At 32.4% G+C, this 21,610-nt stretch overlaps 1 protein-coding gene across 19 annotated transcripts; it reads right to left on the bottom strand.

Annotated features, from left to right (window-relative positions):
* Positions 1-670: 670 nt before the first annotated feature.
* On the bottom strand, positions 671-19,669 carry LOC107435110 (disease resistance protein RGA2-like). Of its 19 annotated transcripts, none has more exons than XM_060814521.1 (11): positions 19,220-19,667; positions 5,457-9,312; positions 5,168-5,319; positions 4,924-4,996; positions 4,594-4,702; positions 3,829-3,982; positions 3,328-3,405; positions 2,395-2,533; positions 2,152-2,266; positions 1,646-1,984; positions 671-1,527 (listed from the first exon to the last, which is right to left on the bottom strand). In XM_060814521.1, the coding sequence occupies exons 2-3, from the start codon at positions 9,304-9,306 to the stop codon at positions 5,264-5,266; spliced, it is 3,906 nt and encodes a 1,301-aa protein (XP_060670504.1). In that variant the 5' UTR covers positions 9,307-9,312; positions 19,220-19,667; the 3' UTR covers positions 671-1,527; positions 1,646-1,984; positions 2,152-2,266; positions 2,395-2,533; positions 3,328-3,405; positions 3,829-3,982; positions 4,594-4,702; positions 4,924-4,996; positions 5,168-5,263. The 19 variants fall into 19 exon arrangements, with proteins under 19 accessions (XP_060670504.1, XP_048329851.2, XP_048329849.2 ...); XM_048473894.2 differs by having other exon boundaries at positions 1,646-1,734; positions 1,891-1,984; positions 2,152-2,533; XM_048473892.2 differs by having other exon boundaries at positions 1,646-1,742; positions 1,891-1,984; positions 2,152-2,533.
* Positions 19,670-21,610: the final 1,941 nt, after the last annotated feature.

The raw sequence follows: 21,610 nt of genomic DNA on the forward strand, positions 1-21,610 counted from the left end.
AAATTTATAATTTATCAATAATATGATTAGCATAAGATGGAACAAGACATATTATGAGATGTAACTTGAAAAGCAATTTTCGCCACATCTTTCGGCCTTGTGGTCAAGCAACCTGAAAAGGTGTTCTTGGTCCGAGGCTCAAATGTGTGCATCCGTTCGCTACACAAACACCCTAAATTCTTGAAAGATGAGGTATTTCAAAATACCTCTGTTTTTGGTTAAATTTAAAATAGGTTGAAGAGAAACAAACTTACAAATAGGTTAAAGATAAACAAACTTAAAATTTCATTCCCCCCCCCCCCCCCCCCCCCAAAAAAAAAAAAAAAAAACCACAATTGTAAAAGGTCAAAGAGAAACAACTATTCCTAAGGAAATAATGGTAATATTGAAGAGGATAAGTCACAAATAAGAAGATTGCATATTAAGGTTTGCTGGTACCGTTGTAGCCTTGTGGTTAAGTGACCTGAAAAGGGTCTTTTTGATCATTGGTTCAAGTGTATGGGCATGCAAGCAAAAGCAGATTACCTAAACTCTTTCCTAAATGCTTTCAAATTATGAGGTATTTCAAAATACCTCTGTTTTTGCTTCAATTACTAAAAATCAAAAGAAAAAACAATATAAGATTTAATTATTTACAAAACAAATATATTACCCACAGGATTACTAAAAATCAAAAGAAAAAACAATATAAGATTTAATTATTTACAAAACAAATATATCATCCACAAGGGTGTGTAACATGCTGATATTTTCATCCATATACGAGAACAAAATGAAAATGAAAACTCATAAGGTCAAGAAAGAGGGTATAGTTCACCAGGCACAAGCCAAATCCAAGGATTAATGTATATTCATTTATTCTTTTCAAAGGAGTCCTACAAAATATCAGAATTGCAAGATTGGTCTTGCCTAACTTCTTGTATCCTTGTAGTTAAGTAACCTGAAAAAAGGTCCTTTTGATCCTGGGTTCCAAGTGTGGGCATTGCAAAGAGACATGAGGCAATGATAGAGTGCTGTAGATGTGGATGGGATAGATTTTATTAGAAGGAGACTGAAGTACAGAATGTTGGTTTGGCTTCAAAGTATTTGTTATGAAGTGAGAAAGAAAAATATATGCCAGGTGATATAATATGTTAGGGAAGAATCAGTTAAAACAGTGGTTGGCAGAATAGAGATTCTATTTTGGCCTTGGGATTTTACTGTTGACGTAATTAACAATAAACAACTGTCACGTTTTCTTTGTGGATATCACAGAAGTGAACTTGATATAGGCAGAGACAAGAAACAAGAGCTTTCTTAGGAATGTGGACATCATAAATTGAAATTTGCCTCCTTGAATGTCCATCAATATTCTTCTGATGATCCTCGTTTCTCATTCAGGAGTGAATCGTAAGGTCAGGCATACTGCTGAGGTTCCTGGAGTGGATTAAAAACTTCTTCTTTTTTTCCCATAATTTTTTATAAGGAAATTAATGTCCCAGAGCATGTTCTAACTCTTAAGCCTTGGGAATGTTCTGTGCTCAACTTCTGCATCACAATATAGAAAGTCTTGTTAAACTCACATAAATGTTGGATGAAGAATACCACTGACACGTGATTCTCTGTATATAATGATTAGCTAGGGACTGATATCTGACTTGCATACCTATACAAATGTGAGGAATGTGAACATTCTCTGAGGAAACCAATCCAAAAGCTATGAGCAATCTTAGGCCAATCACCGTCCATTTGACTCTGGCATTCTTCCATGGAATGATGAAATTTGCAGCATGTGTCACATAAAAAATAAGAAGTTTTTATATAAAACACGAGCTCAAAGGCTTATATGTGAGAAAGAATTATAAGCAGAATGCAATCGCAAAAAGCTAATGAAACCAATTGTATGGTTACCATTTGAATGCTTGGATCCACCATCATAACATTACTTTAATACCGTTGACATTGAGTTTCACTCTTTTTATGCAACTTTTGATGTGGAAACAGACTGAAAAATCTCACCAACTTTGTTTTAGTTAAAATAAATAAATAAATAAATAAATAAAATAACATGTATATCACACTAAAACTTGATGGAGCCACAAACTGAAACCAGAGGATGAGATACCATTTGTTTTGGCCAGTTACACCAGTAGCATTGGACCTGCAAAATACCTTTCAGTGACAAGTCTCCTGCATCAAAGATGCTCATAGCATCAAGATCTGTATTTCCTCCACGTAACATGGTCAAGCTTCAATCGTCTACTCGAGCTAGAAGCCAAACAGAGTCCTAAGCATTAATCAAACCACAAATTTAAGATCCATGGCTTTTTTTTGTTTGATTAATTTACAATTAAGCTGATCATCAACTGGTACATTTCTTTGTAGTTCACACTTGAACTTAATACAGGAAGAAACCTGAAGCAAGGTCTTTCTTAGAAGATAGGTTGGAATGTTTTTCATAAGTTTCCTCCATGAATGTCCACCAATCTTCTGACGATCCTCGTTCTTTCCAATTGAGGAGTGAATTGTAAGGTCAGGCGTACGGATGAGATTCCTGCAGTGTATTAACACAGTGTTTTGAGAAGCTCGGCATTCTATCAAATTACAGGAGGCATGATGATATAACCATTATGATATTGTTGACTTGTTATCACAATTTCTTCTTTGTTGCTTGGCATTGAGGAAACAGGAGAATTGTTTTAATTTTTTATCTATCACTAAAGACTAGTTTGAATAATACTATGAGGTTTATTCCAATATATTTTATATGTTTCCAATAAGTTTCAGATATTAAAAGTGAAACTGAGTTAATAAATATTTCAGCAATTGTAAGGACAGTAAATAGAAAATCAACCATATAGTAATCACTCTCTTACAAGTACTAAATAACACATTGGCATATTTCACATTACCAAAACCATCAGTAAGAAGATTTCCCCAAAAAAAAAAAAAAAAAAAAAACCAACAACACTAGTAAAAAGAGTAGTCTTTCAGTTTTTTGATTTGCTTCGCTTTTTTGACAAAATAAACCCTACAACTGTTACTACCAAAATTTACTACAATTAGTACATTTTCCATGTTATTTTCATCAAATTCCCACTTGAAATAGGCACAAACCAAAAGCTAAACTATCATAGAAAGCAAAATTTACAGTGTTGAATATCATAATTGCCATTTCCTTTATGGCTTTTTCATCCAATAGTGATACTCGTTTAACATACAACAGTGAATTGTAAGGTCGTGCATACAGCTGAGTCGACCAGCAGTGTATATTGACAGGGTTTTAAGCAACTTTGAACATGATCAAATTAAAGGAAACATAGTAATAATTGCCAATATGTTGCTTACTTGCTTAACAATTTTGGTATGAAGATTTATCTGAGCACGATCTAAGTTAAAGCCTCGAGAGTGTCCTTTGCTAGAATTCTGCAACATATTATAGAAAATTAGTTAAATTGTCCAAAAATTTGGATTCCTCCAAAGATAAGGATATGACAAATACAAATAAAATTGAGCTGTGATTCTTAATATATATGTAATGACAAGGGAATGATAATTGACTTTCCCATTGTCATAAATAGGGGGAATGTGAACCATCTCTGATAAAACCAACCCAAAAGCTGTAAGCAATTTTAAACCAGTCATAACCAATTATCATCTGTTTTACTTTTGGCATTCTTTCATGGAGTGATATAAATATCTGGCGGGCATCACAAAAAATTTTGAAGTTGTTAGGTGGTGTATGGTTGTGTATCAGAAACATGCTCAAAGTTTATATCACATAAAAGAATTATGAGCAGAATGTAACTGATGATGAGAAAGCTAACATGTTTAATTAAGTGTGGTTACCATCTTTAGATCTTCCATCATAATATTACTTTGTGATATAAGCATATTGTTGGAATAATACTGTTAATAACTAGTCCAGCCATTACCAACTGGGCAGAGACATTCCTTCATGCAGTTATGTGGAATGTCACTAAGCATGTTCTATGCTCATCATCTGCACCAAAATATTGAAAGTCATGTTAAACTCTCCAAGAATATTGGATTCCTTCAAAAGGAGATCATGAAGATTACGAGATTTGCATATGTAGTGATTAGGGATTTGATACTAGACTTGCATACATAATCAAATGCGTGGAACATGAACATTCTATGAGGAAAGCAACTGAAAAGCTTAAAGCAATCTTAAGCCAATCACAATCTCTTTACCTTTGGCATTCTTCCATGGGATGATGAAATTTTTGGATGCATCACATTAAATAAACAAGTTTTTATAGTTGGTTGCATGTGAAAAACATGCTCAAAGCTTATATGTAAGAAAGAATTATGAGCATAATGTAATTGCAAAAGTTAATGAAAGTTGAGTGTGTTTGGTTACCATTTTGCTCGCTTGAAAAATCCATCATCATAACATTTCTTTGGTATCATTGGCATATAATTTCACTCTTTTTATGCAATTTTTGATGTACTAACAGACTGAAAATCTTCACCAACTTGATTTTGATTCAAAATTATAAAAATGTAAATTCTTATATTGAAGAACACAACAAATGAACAGCCAAAACAAAATCTACACAAGAAAAAGCAAGAAATGGGGGTAATGCTTACCTTATAATGCTTGAATTTGTTTCAAATTTGGACAACCCATAGTTTTGAATAAGATCCATTCTTAATTCTCTATATTATAGCTCAAGATTGTTCAAGCTCTGTTTGGGATCTGCAACATATAAATAAATTTAGAAATATTGTTCTTGAATTTAATTCTCTCTATTATAGCTCAAGTCTGTTCAAGCTCTTTTTGGGAAAATTGTGAATTATAAATCATATAAAGGAAGAGATCAAGCAATCCACAATTAATTTTTTATTCTATAATAGGAAAAAATACCAAATGGAAAGGAAAAAAAAAGAAAAGTGATGTGGTTAACAATTCATCATCACCTTCACCAACAGACATCCAGTTATTCCACAATTGCAGCAGCCCGAAACTCATTAAATGTATCTTTCCAACATGCTGCTACAAAGAAAAGTTCAAAAAAAAAAAAGAAAAAAAAGAAAAAAAGAAAAACACTCGAACACACACACACACATATATATCCTTCAAAGTGCGGCCCCCCCCCCCCAAAAAAAAAAAAAAAAAAAGGACGAAGATGGTATTGATGAAAGATTGAAAAAAGACCCATACCTGACAAATGATTTTTGTTTTTTTTTTTGGTACATGGAGAAGTGAATGGTTGTGAATCAAGGAAAAGGGGATGTGAGAGCAATCTTATAGATATTCTCAATTATTGCGCAACTGTAGTCTCCTGAAACTCTTAAATATCTTGTCAAGAGCTGCTGCCAAAAAAAAAAAAAAAAGAGAAACGCACAAACTCTATCCTTTTAATAATTAAGTTTGAAAAAGAAGAAGAAAAGCATGCATGCATGATGGATGGATGGAAAAAGAACCCTACTTTAAAATTATATTTACGTACCTGAAGAAGAAGAAGTGGATGGTTCTTGTGGAGGATTAATCCTTTCACCATCTATAGAAAACGATGGGCTGTGAGAAATCTTATGCCAATCCTCCCCTGTTTCCCTTTCGCATCTTTGCTTTAAGATAGGATCACAATCTCCAATATAGAGCGATTGCAAAGAGGTGAGCTGACGCATTCCTTCAGGAAGCGAAGTTAATTTGTTGATCCCGGAAATATGAAGGCGTCGAAGTGATTTGAGGTTGCCAATCCATTCCGGAATATCCATCAAACTCTTACACCGTTCCAATATAAGTTGCTGGAGGGAAGTAAGTTGCTGTAGACAGTCAGGGAGAGTTTCCAGTTGTGGCAAATCTCTAATTTCAAGTGATTGCAAAGAAGTAAGTTCATGCATTCCGTCAGGAAGCGATGTGAATTTGTCGGACCCCATAATACGAAGCTCTCGAAGTGATTTGAGCTTGCCGATCCATTTTGGAATATCCACCAAACTCTTACACTCTTCCAATGTAAGTTTCTGGAGGGAAGTAAGTTCCTGTAGCCCGTCAGGGAGAGTTTTCAGTTGTGGCAAATCACTAATATAAAGTGATTGTAAAGAGGTGAGCTGACTCATTCCTTCAGGAAGCGATGTCAATTTGTTTGACCCCTTAATACGAAGCTCTCGAAGTGATTTGAGGTTTCCGATCCATCCTGGAATAACCACCAAACTCTTACACTCTTCCAATGTAAGTTTCTGGAGGGAGATAAGTTGTTGAAGCTCGTCAGGGAGAGTTTCCAGTTGTGGAAGATCTTGTAAGCGGAGAAAAAGAAGGCTTTGAAGAGCTTGCCACATATTCCCATCCCCACTGTCTCCGTATATGTCAACCTCATGGCAACTGATAATCTCTAGTTCTTGAAGAGAGGTGAGATGTTGAATAGCAGGTAAGAAGATCTTTAATTTTGGACACTTCTCCACACACAGCTTTCTGAGAGAAGTGAGGCTGTAGGTTTTCACCTCTGAGAGAGATTGTAGACTCTCAATCCCTATAATATAGAGAGAAGTCAAATTTGAGAGAGGAGAGAAAGAATCCATCATCTTCATCTGTTGTGTTCGTTGGAAAGTCTTCAACCTATGATTATCAGTCAACCGAAGTTCTCCTTCCAGATAGGGGTACAGTGGCATATTGGAAGTCAATTTGGGAGCATGCCAGATATTTAATTCAGAAAGACACTCGAATAGAGGAATATCTTTTTCTTCTTCTTCACCAACATCCTTCCACCATCCCTTCAGATTGGGCAAGTCTAAAAACTCAAGCATTTGTAAGGTAGATAGTAGCGGCACTGACTTTGCATTATTGTTTGAAATGTACTCCAGGGAAGGCAACTTCTCCAACCACAATGCTTTGAGACACGGGAGTTGACTCAGTGCCGAAACATTTTTGATTTTCTCACATCCGTTTAAGAGCAATCTGTCAAGTGTTGTAAGTGAGGAAAACCAACTTGCAAGTCTAACGCCAGCCCTGTAGTCAAATATATATAATTCTTTAAGATTTGGGTGTGGTTGCAAGCTTTCCAACGTAATTTCATAATCCTCAGCCTCGGACGTTGCGTCAACATTGTCATCTTTATCATTGCTTCCATTTGACCATCTTAACCCTAAGGCACGCAGATGTTGTTTTTCCTTCAACTTTGCATCCTTATATTCTTTACTCGCATCTTTTCCATATCTTAAGTTTCTTATATACAACTCTCCTCTCAAGTTGTTAAGTTCCATTAATTCATTAAGCCCTCCCACACCCACCTGAGCTTGATTATGCTGCTTATTGGTAGGACCCATGCCCTCCTCATTCACAATGAACTCTTTCAAAGTCACAAGATTACTCAATTGTCCCAGCCCACGAGGCATATGAGTCAAACTATTACATTCATCGTTCTCAAGATGCCTAAGATTCACTAGCTTCTTCAAATCTCTTGGCAATTCTACTAAACCATCGCAACATGATAGTTTCAGTGTCTGCAAATTATGCAGCTTGGTAATTGAATTTGGTAGTGTCTTGATTTCCTCATTCCCAAAAAGATTAAGATACCTTAAATGCTTCAACTTACCAATAGAATTTGGCACTTTCTTAAGCCCAGAGCGATGAAGATCTAATGTACGCAAGAACTTTAAACCTAAAGGAACATCGCAATCTATTAACATTTTTGAATCCCTTGATTGTTGAGGCAAAAGAATTGTTCGAATCCTATTTTTCTTGGACAAAAAAGTTGGAAACTGATTTGATGGATCTAAATTAAAATTGAAAGATACATGCCGAGTTCTTCCGTTAATATTTTCTCCAACAGATTGCAATGTAGTACACTCGGTTCCTGCTACTTGTACTGCAAGATCATGCATGAGATCATGCATTTTGCATTCTAATTTTTTTCTATAATGTTCTTTTACTTCTTGAAAGAATGACCTCGCATGTAATTCACTAAAAATATCAAACCCTTCCTCCTCCAAAGATTGACCTGAACTTGATGACTTAATAAATCCTTGTGCCAGCCACAGTTTTATTAACATATCAACTTCAATTTCATAATCTTTTGGAAATAAACTACAATAAGCAAAACAGTGTTTCATATGTGATGGAAGGTTATCATAACTAAGTTTGAGAGTGGGTAAAATATCATTTTCATTTTGAGGCATCCTTGAAAATTCCATTTCCAGGAAAGAGGACCACTGTGCTTCTGGTTTGGAATAGAGCATGCTTCCAATTGTCCTAATGGCAAGAGGAATACCTCCACACTTGTCCACAATTTCCATTGCAATTTTCTTAGTGTTGGGGTTGTTTGGCTCATGCCTAAGCTTAAAAGCCACATTTTTAAATAAAGACCATGACTCATCTTTATTTAAAATCCCTAATGCGTACGGTTTTATTGAGCTAGTAGTAATGTTTCCTACCACCTGACTACGAGTGGTTATCAATATTCTACTCCCTTTTGCACCATTTGACAATAAGTTTTCCAACTTTAGCCATTTTTCTCTATCCTCATTCCATACGTCATCGAGTACAAGGAAATAACGCTTTCCATTTATCGTATCTCGAAGTTCTCTTTGCAATTGATCCATCAGCTTCGTCTCTGTACTCTTCTTAGTTGCAGAATTTAAAATTCTCTTAACAAGTGATTTCACCTCAAAATTTTCAGAGACACACACCCACAATTTTAAATCAAAATTTGTTTGAACCTTCTCATGGTTAAACACGAATTGAGCAAGTGTGGTTTTCCCTAAACCTCCCAAACCCACTATTGGCAAAACTGACACATCCTCTTCAACATTGGGATCTAACAAAAGGTCTAGGATGGCCTTTCTATCACTCTCCCTCCCAATAACTTCTTTTTCAGGTATGTAAGAGTGAGTTTGCTCCCTCTCTCTAAGGACAACTCTAGACTCCTCGTGGTGCACCTCCAAATGGAAGTTCTTGTGATTCTTACTAATCCCAGCTAGCCTATTATTGATGTCTTTTATTTTGTGAGCCATGGTGCGACGAAACACAAGTTGGTTGGAGGATGAGAAGAAAGTGCGCACCTTCTTGCTCATATTACTTCCACTCATTAGTTGTAGCCGCGAAGCTTCAGTGGAGAAATCATCCATCAAGTCATCAGCCTCGTAAACTACACCTTCAAGCTTCTTGAGCCAGCTGCTCACCTGGTGGTTATGGTTCTTCTTCTCCTCAGCATCAAGAAGTACATCTTTGATTGTTGAAATGGTTTCTTCAAGTCCTGAAAGCTCCTTAGTTACACCCCCGATGGATCCAATCTCTTGCACAGCTGCAGAAGCTATGTTTTCAATGATCTTCTGTGCAATCCCAAAGAGGATTGAATCTGCCATTGTGAACTGTTTATACAGTTAGATACAAAATTATCGATTTTGAAACAGGAATTAAAGTAGTAGATCTTTAAGAAAGCAGGTTAATGTGTGGTTTGTGGTTTTAGTTTTTGGGCTGGAAAGTCTGAAAGTTTGTGTTGCAGTGGAGATTACAAAGTTCCTCCGGCTCAATATTTATACCACTTGCTTGCTTGGGATTATGGCAAGCTTATTGTGCTTTCTTCATAAGTCTCTGTTTTCCTTTCTTGATGGACATTAACTCTGGTTTCTTTCTTCTTTTTTTAAATGAGAATCTGCTTTGTTTCCATATATATATTTTTTTTCCCGTAATTAAGAGCTAACAAAAGAATAAAAAACAAAACAAAGCAGAGAAAAAATAATAAAGAAAAATGGAATTTAAGTGTTTGATACAAAGGTATGTGCTTGTCTATTTTTTATCCTTATTTATAGATGTTTATGAGATGCTTTAAACTTTAATTAATTCTTCAAACGGGTGTAAAAGAATGTGATTCCTCTTTCAGTCTTTAAGCTTTACTCGATCAATATATACAGAATGCGAGGGCAAAACCAATATATATGGTCCACCCACCCTTTGAATTGATTAGAAGCCATCTATATATTTTTTATTCTTTAAGCTTTACTCAATCAATTTATTCACTTTTTTTTCTTTTTTTTTTTTTGAAAATCTTTTTCTGTTATTGTATTTGATATATATCCTTTTCTTATATAAATGATGAATTTACCATGAGTAGTGCTCAACCTCTTTTTTTTTTTTTTTTCTCTTTTATTTATTTAGTTTTTGTGTCTATAAAACCGTTGATTTTAAGATTGGGTTTTTAGCTGTTATGAGCTATCATTATCACTAGTTTACAAGGGCGAAGAGTGAAAGTAGGAAATAGCAAATCTGACCATTAGAGAATTAAAGATGTTGAAATATATATATATATATATATAGCTAAGGGGCTTAAGTCCACGCATGGTTTTGCTTTTATAATTTCTTGATGTAGTCTCCAGTTAAAAGACAAAAGAAAACGAATAAGAAAAAACTAAACTGACAAGCCTGAGCTAACGGAGTATAGTGGATGGAAGATTGAAAAAAACATTGAAAAAAAATTGCACAAACACAATTCAACTTTAGCTGTTTAAGTTGGCTTATTAGCTGGTCACTTAGTTAAGTTCTGTTTGGTTATAGAGTTACTGATTGCATTGTAAACACTGCTGGTATAAAATAAAAGAAATCTAATATTATGCGATTTCATGTGTTTTCCCTTTATACACAATCTGTTTCTTCTTCTCTTTCTTCCATAATTTTTTTACTCAAACTAGTGAACTCAATTAAAGTCAGGAATTAAGGACCAAAATATATGTGTATATATTTATAGCCATATGTCTTTATTAATCAAAATAAACAATGCAGTAAAGTTTGTGTTGCAGAAGGCATTATGAAATTCCTCTTACTCAATAATTATACTAGATGCATGCTTGGGATTATGGCAAACTTATTGTGCTTTCTTCGTTCTCTCTTTTCTTTTCTTTGATATATAGACATTAAATTCTGGTTTCCCTTTTTTTTTTTTTTTGGAACGAGAATCTGCTTTCTTTCCATATTCTTTTTGTTAAGAACTAACAAAAGAATAATATTACCAAAAAAAATAAAAATAATAATAATAATAATAAACATGAAATGAAACAGCTAAAAAGAATAAATTAAGAGAAACGCAATTCAATGAAAAAATAAGTGGTTGTCTAATTTTTATATTCTTAAATGGGGTGCAAAAGAATATGTTCACTCTTGGATGGTCTTTAATTCTTAATTAAACGGGGTCTAACAAGAATATATTCGCTCTTTCATTTAAGCTTTACTCAATCAATATATTCAGAGAGATAAGAAAAGCAATGTATATGACCCGCCTTGTATACCAACCCTTTGAATTGATGGGGCGCTATCTAATTCCGTTGCATTTATTTATCTATATGCTTTTTTTGAAAATATAATTCTGTTTTATTTGATACATATATCCTTTTTGCAATATATATATACACACACACATAGAGTTAGCTAGGAGGTCACTTGGTTATTGATTGCATTATAAACAGTGTTTTGACAGAATGTTAATGGAGGCAGCTACTTAAGGTTGTTCATTGTCTAGTTGTTGAGTAAATTATTATACTGGGCCATGGCCTTTGTTCTCTATTCGTATAAGACCATCCAACAGCTATAACTAAAAAATGTTGTCAACCATGAACGTTTATAGAAAGAAAAGCCAGTGCAAATTAATTTCTCCCTATGATTTATAGAATTTTGTATTCGTGGAATTTTGTCAAAAGCTTCTTCTTCCTTTTAACTGTCCCAATCTAGGGAAAGGAGTGGGTAATAGAAGATTTAATTATGGCTTTAAAGAGTGCAAGGCAAGGTAAGAGGCTTTATTTCAGTCTCCTAAATTTGTACATGACTAATTTTAAGTTGCATTGGGTACCAAAAAAACAAAAACAAAAAAAAGTCATGCTATGAATTCAATCATCATCAAAGGCAGATTTTAGTTTAACAAAATAAAATGAATTTTATTTGAAACTGACTGTGTTTTTGGTATAGTTCACCGACATATTTTAAAAATTAGTATAGAGTTGAAAGCCTAGTTTGCCAACATCTTGTCAAGTTACCTGAAAGGGTCCTTTGACCCCAGGTTTGAGTTTTGCGATCTATATATGTGTTTATATACACACACACACACACACACACACACACAGAGGGATTGACTAGTCTTTCCCATTATGAGTTATTTCAAAATACCTCTGTTAATTTTATGTGCCACTTAAACTAGTAAACAAGGAAGATGAAATCTCTTTCTATTACATTATTGATGAGGATGACATGGAACTACTCAGAGAACAAAATATGAGCTTTGAATGGCAATGTTTAGCAACCTGAAAAGGTGTTCTTGGTCCTAGGTTCAAGTGTGGGCATTCATTACAGACGACCCTAAATTCTTAAAAGATGAGGTATCGAAAAAACTTCTGTTTTTGGTCCAATTTAAAAATAGGTCAAAGAGAAACAAACCTTTTTTTTTTTTTTTCAAATTGAAAAAGGTCAAAGAGAAACAACTATTTCTAAGGAAAATACATGTAATATTAATAAGAATGAGACGAAACCGATTACAAATTAGAAAAATTGCAAAATAAGGTTTGCCGAAAAAGTTCTTTCTGATCCTGGGTTCAAGTGAATGGGCATTCATGCATGCATATATAGTATCCCTAAAGGGCCTTAATTAAATTAGCCCTTTCAAATTATCTGTTTTTGCTTCAATTACTCAAAATCAAAAGAAAAACATTTTTTTTTGGTCTTTTTGTAAGGAAAATACTACACAAGATGTAATTATTTACCCAAAAAAAATTATATAATCCGAAAGGGTGGGTAATATGCGATACTTTCATCCATATATAGAAGAACAAAACAAAAATGGAAATCAAAGATTAAGAATAAGAAATAGGGTGTAGTTCAGTGGGCAGAACCACAAGCCAAACCCCAGGATTAATGTGGATTCATTTATTGTTTTCAAATGAGTGTTAACAAAAGATAAGAATTGCAACATTGACACAATGAGCTTCTATAATAGTTTCTCAATACGAGTTTCTATAATAGTATAGACAAGTACATTTGTATGGATGATCATGAAGATGCCATATCTCTAAAAAGAAATAAAAATAAAAGAAGGAGGTCTTTGCTCTTGATTGGAGTTCAAATGGTTAAAAGGTAGCTTCTGGTGGTAAGGATAAAGTGCTAAAGTTGTGGATGGGATAGACTTTATTAGAAGGAGATAGAAGTACAGAACGATAAATTTCAGGATGATGTGCAAACGACCTATATTATGTAAGCTTGGTTTGTATTTATTAAGAAGTGAGAAACAAGAATAAAGAATGGACCTCAACTTATTGTATTTAGTTATGAGTTTTTTGTATCAAAAAGAAGAACAAAGAAGGAATGATCTCAACTTCATTATGATCTTATGGCTTTGAATTCATAGTGAAGTGAAAGTCATATCATTCAGAGCATTAATGGTTTCAACGTGCTTGTTTGTCCCCTTACATATAATGCAATAGGTTGATTATGAATGGATTATATGGTGTCAACAATTGTTTGAAATGGAAAAAAAATAAACATAAAATACAAAAAACTTTGTGATGTTTTCAACCTTGAAGAATATTAATAAATGCAGAGGTTAGCTTGAAATTGCTGGTATATGAATTTAAAAAATTTCTTCCAATTATTACAATAAATTGATTTTGAATACTACTGATTCCATCTCTGTTGAATATAAACATGTTTGATTTGGAAGGTCTCAAAAACATCCAGAAAAATGAAAATTATGTGTGATATAGTTAATCTTTTATGAATTGAAATATTACAGGTAAGGTTTGCCTATAATTTTGTAGCTGGTGGTCAAGTAGCCTTAAAAAGGTCTCCTTGGTCTTAGATTCAATTGTGGGCACGTTTAACAGCTTCTTTTAGGGAATTGAGCAATTACAGAATATAAGGTATTTCAAAATACCTCTGTTTTTGGTTCAACTAGTTAACGGTCAGAGAGAGAACGATTTATTTATTTGTTCATAGTTTTAGAATTATTCAGCTCTATGCACATTTCAAAAATTAGCAAACTAGTGGTAAAGGTTGATTAGAGGGTTAGCTGTTAGCAAAAATGAAAACATTGGCAGTCTAGGTTTGCCTACATCTTGTAGCCCTCTGGTCTAGTCACCTATAAGGTTCATTTAATCCAAAGGTCGAGTATTGACACCTAATATATAATATACACTCATTAGAACTGACAGGGTTCACTTTTGCATAGCTCAGGTCTTAGCTATGCTGAGGTATTTCAAAATACCTTTGCTTTGGGTAAATTTATAAAATCAGTAATAGCATGGAGTTTAATTGAAGAATTTTGTGTGCTATTTGAACTAACAAATAAGGAATATAAAATATTTGTTCACTATAGTATTGGTGGGGATGTGATGCAACTACTAAGTGAAATAAAATGTGCACTTTGAAAGGCAACGTTTGCCTACATCTTGCAGCCTTGTGGTCAAAGCAACCTCAAAAGGTATCTTGGTCCTAGGTTCAATTGTGGGCATTCATTTCCAAACTGGCTCCAATTCTTAAAAGATGAGGTATTTCAAAATACCTCTATTTTTGGTTCAATTTAGAAATAGGTCAAAGACAAAAAACTTAAGAAATTAATAAACAAATAAAATTTTCCAATTTAAAAAGGTCAGGCAGAAATAAATAAATTTGGAAGACATGGTGTGCCTGTACTCTTCTAGTCTTGTGGTTAAGTGACCTGAAAAGGTCTTCTTGATCATGGGTTCAAGTGTCAGGGCGTGCGTGCATGCATATATAATTGCTTTCATTTTAAAATGATGAGGTATTTCAAAGTACCTCTGTTTTTGCTTCAATTACTAAAAATTGAAGAAAAACAATAATGTTTAAAGGAAAATACTCCATAAGATTTAATTACTTACAAAACAAATATATAATCCACAAGGGTGTGTAACATGCTGATATTTTCATCCATCTACTAGAACAAAATGAAAATGATAGATTCATTTTTTCTTTTCAACGGAATCCTATACATTAAATTTGTGATGAAGTAACCTGAGAAAGGTTCCAAGTGTGGGCATCGCAAAAAGAATACTCTCTGAACAGACAAACCCAGAATCAGATTATACACAGTAAGTTTATATAGCATTATTCATGGGCTACGCACAACATTTGTTAGTCATGCTCTCTCTGTCTCCGTCTCTCTCTCTCTCTCTCTCTCTCTCTCTCTCTCTCTCTATATATATATATATATATATATATGTATATATATATTTTTTGCCCCACAAACTCGAGCGTATACAAGCAAATTTTTTTGAAGATGCCATATCTCTAATTGTTGGCATCCAATTTTCATTGTATTTTTAATCTGTTTGGGACAAATTTTTCTCGTACAAAAGAGACAGAAAAATGACAGGGAAAATCCACTACGAGGTGATAAAAATACACTGGGGAAGTTTTGAGCTGTTTGTTTCCCATAGGAGTAACTAAGAATGAACGATTTTCAACCTGAATGACTGTTACCTTTCATAATGCTATTAGTTGATTATTAATAGATCATATGGTGTTTACATTTGTTTGAAATGAAAAATGAAAAAAGAAATCAATACAAAAGTAACTATTTGATGTTTTTTTCAACTTGAAGAATATTGACAAAAGTAGAGTTTACTTTTGGAATTTGTGGGACTTATTGATTTTCTTCTAATTATTATACTAAGTTTATTGAATAATGATGATTCTCTGAATATGAACATAGTTGATTTAGAATGTCTTTGCATAATTCAAATTTAAACATCCAAAAGAATGGTGATATGGGTCGGTGGATCTTTTATTTATGAAAAGGAAAAAATTGCAAGATGAGGTTTGTTTGTGATCTAATTTAATTTCTTTAAGTAAAAAAAAAAAAAAAAATTCAAAATACCTCTATTTTTTGTTAAACCAGTAAAAGGTCAAAGAGAGAATAATTTATTTATTTATTTACTTGTATAAATGTTTGGTATAGTTGAGCTCCATGCTTATTTCAAAAATTAGCAGAAAGGGCTGATAAAAAGATGAGCTATGTGAAAAAGAGGACATTGCAAGTTTAGGCCTGCCAACATCTTACGGCCTTGTGGTCAAGTTTAATTAACCCTTTAAAATTATGAGGTATTTCAAAATACCTCTGTTTTTGCTTCAGTTATTTAAAATCAAAGAAATTTTGATTTTTTATGTTACTGATTCCAAAAGCTTAAACGATCTCTGGCTCTGATATCATATTGAATTACCACTGATCCCAAAAGTTTAAACGAAGATGGACTTTCATTTGATTTATATTTTTCTCTAAAATTTTGTAAGGAAAATTTTACATAAAAATTTAATTATTTACAAAACAAATATATAATCCACAAGGGTGTGTAACATGCTGATATTTTCATCCATAGAGGAGAACAAAACAAATGGAAACTCAAAGATTAAGAAAGAAAGTATTGAACAGTCATTGTAATCATACGGCTTTGAACTCACAGTGAACTGAAAGTCATACCATGTATAGATTAATGGTTTCAACATCCATGTTTGTCCCCTTACATAATTGCTATTTGTTGACTAGGAATGGATCATATTGTGTTTACATTTATTTGAAATTGAAAACAACAATACAAAAAACTTTGTGATGATTTCAACCTTGAAAAACATTGATAAAAGTAGAGTTTAATTTTTTAATTTCTAATATAAGGTATCTTTTATTTTTTTGTCTAATTATTATAATAAATTGATATTAGATACTAATAATTCCTTCTCTACTAAATATAGGCATGTTTGATTTGGATAGTCTCAAATTTAAATATCCCAAAAATAAAAATTAATGTTGATACTGACATGGGAATGGTTGAATTTTTGCAAAAATTTCAAGCTCAGGATCGCCTATAATCTTGTAACCCGGTGGTCAAATGACCTTAAAAATTTCTCCTTGTCCTAGTTTCAATTATGGGCATGCATGCATAAGGGCTCTCTTAAGGACATTAAACGTCACAGAATATGAGGTATTTCAAATATCTCTGTTTTTGGTTCAACTAGAAAAGGTCAAAGAGAGAATAATTTATTTATTTATATATATTTTTGGTATGGTTCAGCTGTATGCACATTTCAAATATAATTAAACCTATGGTAAGGGTTGATAAGATGATATGAATCATTGCAAGTTTGGGTTTGCGAACGTCCTGTATCCTTGTGGTCAAGTTACCTGAAAGGGTCTTTTGGTCCCAGGTTCGAGTGTTGGCACCAAATACACACACACACACACACTAGGACTGACAGGGTTCACTTTGCATTGGTCGATCCTATCTATCATGATGAGGTATTTCAAAATACCTCTTTTCACGGTTTTATCAAAAAATATATATATAAATTTGTGCCACTTTAACTAGTAAAAAAGGAAGATGAAATCCCTTTCTATTATAGTATTGATGAGGATGAGATGGAACCTTTCGGAGAACAAAATGTGAGCTTTGAAAGGCAATGTTTGCCTTCATTTTGCAGCCTTATGGTCAAAGCTACCTGAAAAGGTATTCTTGTCCTAGGTTCAAATGTGGGCATTCATTATAAACGACCCTAATTTCTTAAAAGATGAGGTGCTTCAAAATACCTCTGTTTTTGGTTCAATCCAAAAATAGGTCAAAGAGAGAAAGAAAAAGAAAAAATTAAAGAAATTTTTCCAATTGCAAATTATAAAAATTGCCTAAAAAGGTCTAGTAGCCTTTTGGTTAAGTGACCTGAAAATGGCCTTCTTGATCTTGGGTTCAAGTGTATGGGCATGGATGAATGTACGTACCCTCGAGGGAATTAATTAAATTAACCCTTTAAAATTATGAGGTATTTCAAAATACCTCTGTTTTTGCTTCAATTACCAAAAATCAAAGAAAAACATTTTCATTTGTGAGTAAAAATACTGATTTAATTATTTACAAAAAGAAATATGTGATCCACAAGGGCGTGTAACATGCTGATATTGTCATCTATATAGAAAAGAATAAAATAAAAATGGAAAGGGCATAGTTCAGTAAGCCCACAACCCAAATCCAAGGATTAATGTAGATTCATTTATTCTTTTCAAAGGAGACCTATAAAAAATAAGAATTGCAAGATTGAACCTGATACCTTGCAGCCTTGTGGTAAAATAACCTGAAAAAATCTATCTGATCCTGGGTTTCAAGTGCGGGCATTGCATAAAGAATACCCACTCTGAAAAAATGTGTTTATATGATATACAATGAGTTTCTATAGTAGTTCTCATTACAATGATTTTCATAATGGTATAAACAAGCAAATTCTTTTGTTTTTGTTTTTTTTGGATGATCATGAAGATGCCATATCTCTAAAAAGAAATAATAATAATAATAATAAAACAAAAAGAAAAAGAAAAGTTAAAATAAAAAAGCTTTTGCTTTGGTTGGAGTCCAGATAGTGAAAAAGTGGCTTCATAGTATATTTGTATGATTGGCTTCAAAGCATGATTATGAAGTGAGAAACATGAGAAATCTTTTTAGCCTCAGACCAAGTACACTGGGGAAGTTTGAAGCTGTTTTGTACCTAAACAAACAGCAAAGAACCAAGTATACACACACACACAGAGTGTCACCTATGATGAGGTGTTTCAAAATACCTATGTTTTCGGTTTTAACACAAAAAAGTATTGATGTTGGGATGCGACAGAACCAGTTAGATTATAATTTTGTAAGTTCGAAAGAACAAGTTTGTTCACATCTTGCAGCTTGTGTGGTCAAGTAACCTGAAAAGGAGTTCTTGGTCCTATGTTCAAGTTGTGGGCATGCTACCAAAGACGACTCTTAATCCTTTATCTATACTATCAGCGAGGAGAAGTGCGGTTTTTGGGTCAAATATTTACTGTTTATTTTGGTACAAAAACGGTACCCCCCCATGCGTTTTGTCCTTTTTTCCATGTGTCAAAAGCTGGTTGCACCCGCTCAACAACCCTGTTTTTCATCTAACAGTTGGTTTTGGCTTTATTATATAAACAAATACTGCCATTAAAATTTTTATTTATTTAATTTTTAATACACAATCAAACAGGTATCCAACAACCAAGCAGATGTATAAAAAAAAAAAAATTAAAAAAAAAAAAAAGAGCAAACATTTGTAGCGTCACAGAAGAAGCGAAGAGGATAAAATGATATGTCCAAAAAAAATGCAGTTTATTCTCCAAAAAAAAAAAAAAAAATGCACAATACCTTAGAACGGTAAACCCAAAAATTTAGAGAAAAATATTTAAATATAAAAAATTGATAGGTAATCACCAAAAGCTGAAAAACTAGCTAGAGTTCAGAATTAAACCTTGCCGCTACCGAAGATGAAGGCTGGTGCTTCGTGCTGAGTCGAGAGAGAAGGATGCAGATTGGGTTGGGTGCTTTGCGGAGAGAGAGAGAAGAAGGTATTGATCGGCGTCGAGAAAAAAGCAGACCGGAGATCGGCTTCCCGTCGAGAGAGAGAATCTGATCAAGAAAGAAAAGAAAAGAAAAGAAAAACAAGAAAAAAGAAAGAAGAGAAACAGAAAATGAAAAATAAGTAGATGATCAAGAAAGAACTTTTCTCAAGTCTTCTCCGTAGATTCATTTACATTTTCTTCAACTTTTTCCAAGTCTTTTTCTCTTTACTAATAGCCTTGGCTCTTTATGATCTAACATATGCCATCCTATCAGGTTCCGCCACGTAATAAAGACGTTTTTGTTTTTATTCAAAAATTATTTTTTTCTGCTGTAGCCAAGTTTGACCCAACCAGCACGCTCACGGTGCTGTATTATTATTCATAATATAATTTTGATTATTATTTATGATAATAATTACCTTATCTAAAGTTACATAATATTTAAAAAAGCTATAAAATGTTTTAACCTTATCTAAAGTATTAATAGCATATTAAATTGAGCTTCGTTTATTATCTATGATTATGATAATGTTACATTATTAAAGTAATATAATATTAAAAAATTAAAAAATTATTGGAAAATAACAACATTTTAGATAAAAAAAAAAAAAAAAAGCATTAGTCATGAACTTTCAAATATACCATGTAAAAGTAAAAAAAAGGTAAAAAGTTAAAAAAAAAAAAAAAAAACAACGTTACCCCCCAAAAAAAAAAAAAAATCCATCAGTTATAGGGTTTCCAGCTTAACATAACAAAGAAAATAAAGAAAAAACAAATATGCTTTAGGGAAAAAAATAAATAAATAAATAAACGTTAGTTACATTTTTTTCTAATTGCGTCAGTTATATCACGGTGCATTCTCTTATATAAATATAATATGTAATATGCAATTTACATTACTGGCAAAGGCAAAAAAAAAAAAAAAAAAAAAAAAAAAAAAAAAAGAAGAAGAAGAAGAAGAAGAAGAAGGAATTGGGTTTATATGGTGCAAGTTAAACCTAACCCTCTCTTGCGTTTATTTAGTGCGGCTTGAGATGTATGAAAAGGTGGGGTCCACAAAATTTGATACAGACTGGGGCATGTGCTTTTACCTCCAAACAGCGGAGAGCAAATACAATTACCAGTTGGCTTAAATCATTTGATAACAAGTTCATCGTTTATCATGGATAATATTTTCAAAAAATTAAGTAACCAAGGTTTATTATTTTATAAAATGCATAAATGCAATTAATAGTTGCTTTAATTAAATCTTAACAAAAATTTATATAAAAATAAATTTATTTTTTAAAAGAAAAAAAAATGAAAATTTCTTAGCAAATAACTGACTCATTAAAATTGAAAAAATAAACAAAATATAAAAGAGAAAAAGCTTTGAACAATAGATTATTATTCAATATATATCACTGCTAGAAATTATCACATTGAAACTTAAAGTAATGTTGACAATTTTAATTAAATAAGTTAAAATTTTAAACCTTATTTAATTAGAATTTATTAGCAATATTTTTAATTCAAACTAAAAATAAATGAAATATATAATAAAATTAAATACGAATGTACGTAGAAAAACAATATTAATTGTTAATTGCTAAAAATATTATATTGAATGGATTGTGGGCTTATATATATATATATATATATATTTAATAAATATATGAACCATGTGATGAAAAAAAAAAAAAAAAAAGGATTTTGTGCTATATCTAATTAACAAAAGTAACTCAATACATGGAAATTTTCTTTTTCAAAGCTATAAAATTACATAAAATTTTATTTCATATATAAGGCATATATTTTACAATTTTTACAATCTATTATGTTTGGAAATAAGAAAGAATCATAATCAATAATATTTGGCAAGTTAACAAGGATGATGAGTTTTTGGAAGCAAAGCCAAAATGGCAAGTAGTGTAAACCTTTCACAATCAAACGATATTGAAAAAATATTACAGGGAAGTGCAAATTTCACTCTTATTGTATGATGAGAGGATAAAGAAAGAATGTTTAATTACCTAGCATGGAATATTTTTTTCATCAATATTAGGATGATAGATAATTATAACTTTTTGAAAACTATTACAAAATATTTTATTTTTAATATCTTCCAATAGTAGCACTAATATTAATATTTTGTAAAATGCAAGATGTAATAGGAAATAGTTTAGATATTACCTATTTTTCTATTAAATCTTGTAATTATCCTATAAAAGCATCAATAGTGCTAAAATATCCTCATTAACGATGCAAGTACTTTGTATTTTCACTACTAATTTAATTTTTTGTTTAGTAAAACAATATCC

The sequence above is a fragment of the Ziziphus jujuba genome, chromosome 2, assembly GCF_031755915.1.
Source record: "Ziziphus jujuba cultivar Dongzao chromosome 2, ASM3175591v1".
In the NCBI taxonomy this organism is placed as follows: Eukaryota; Viridiplantae; Streptophyta; class Magnoliopsida; order Rosales; family Rhamnaceae; genus Ziziphus; species Ziziphus jujuba.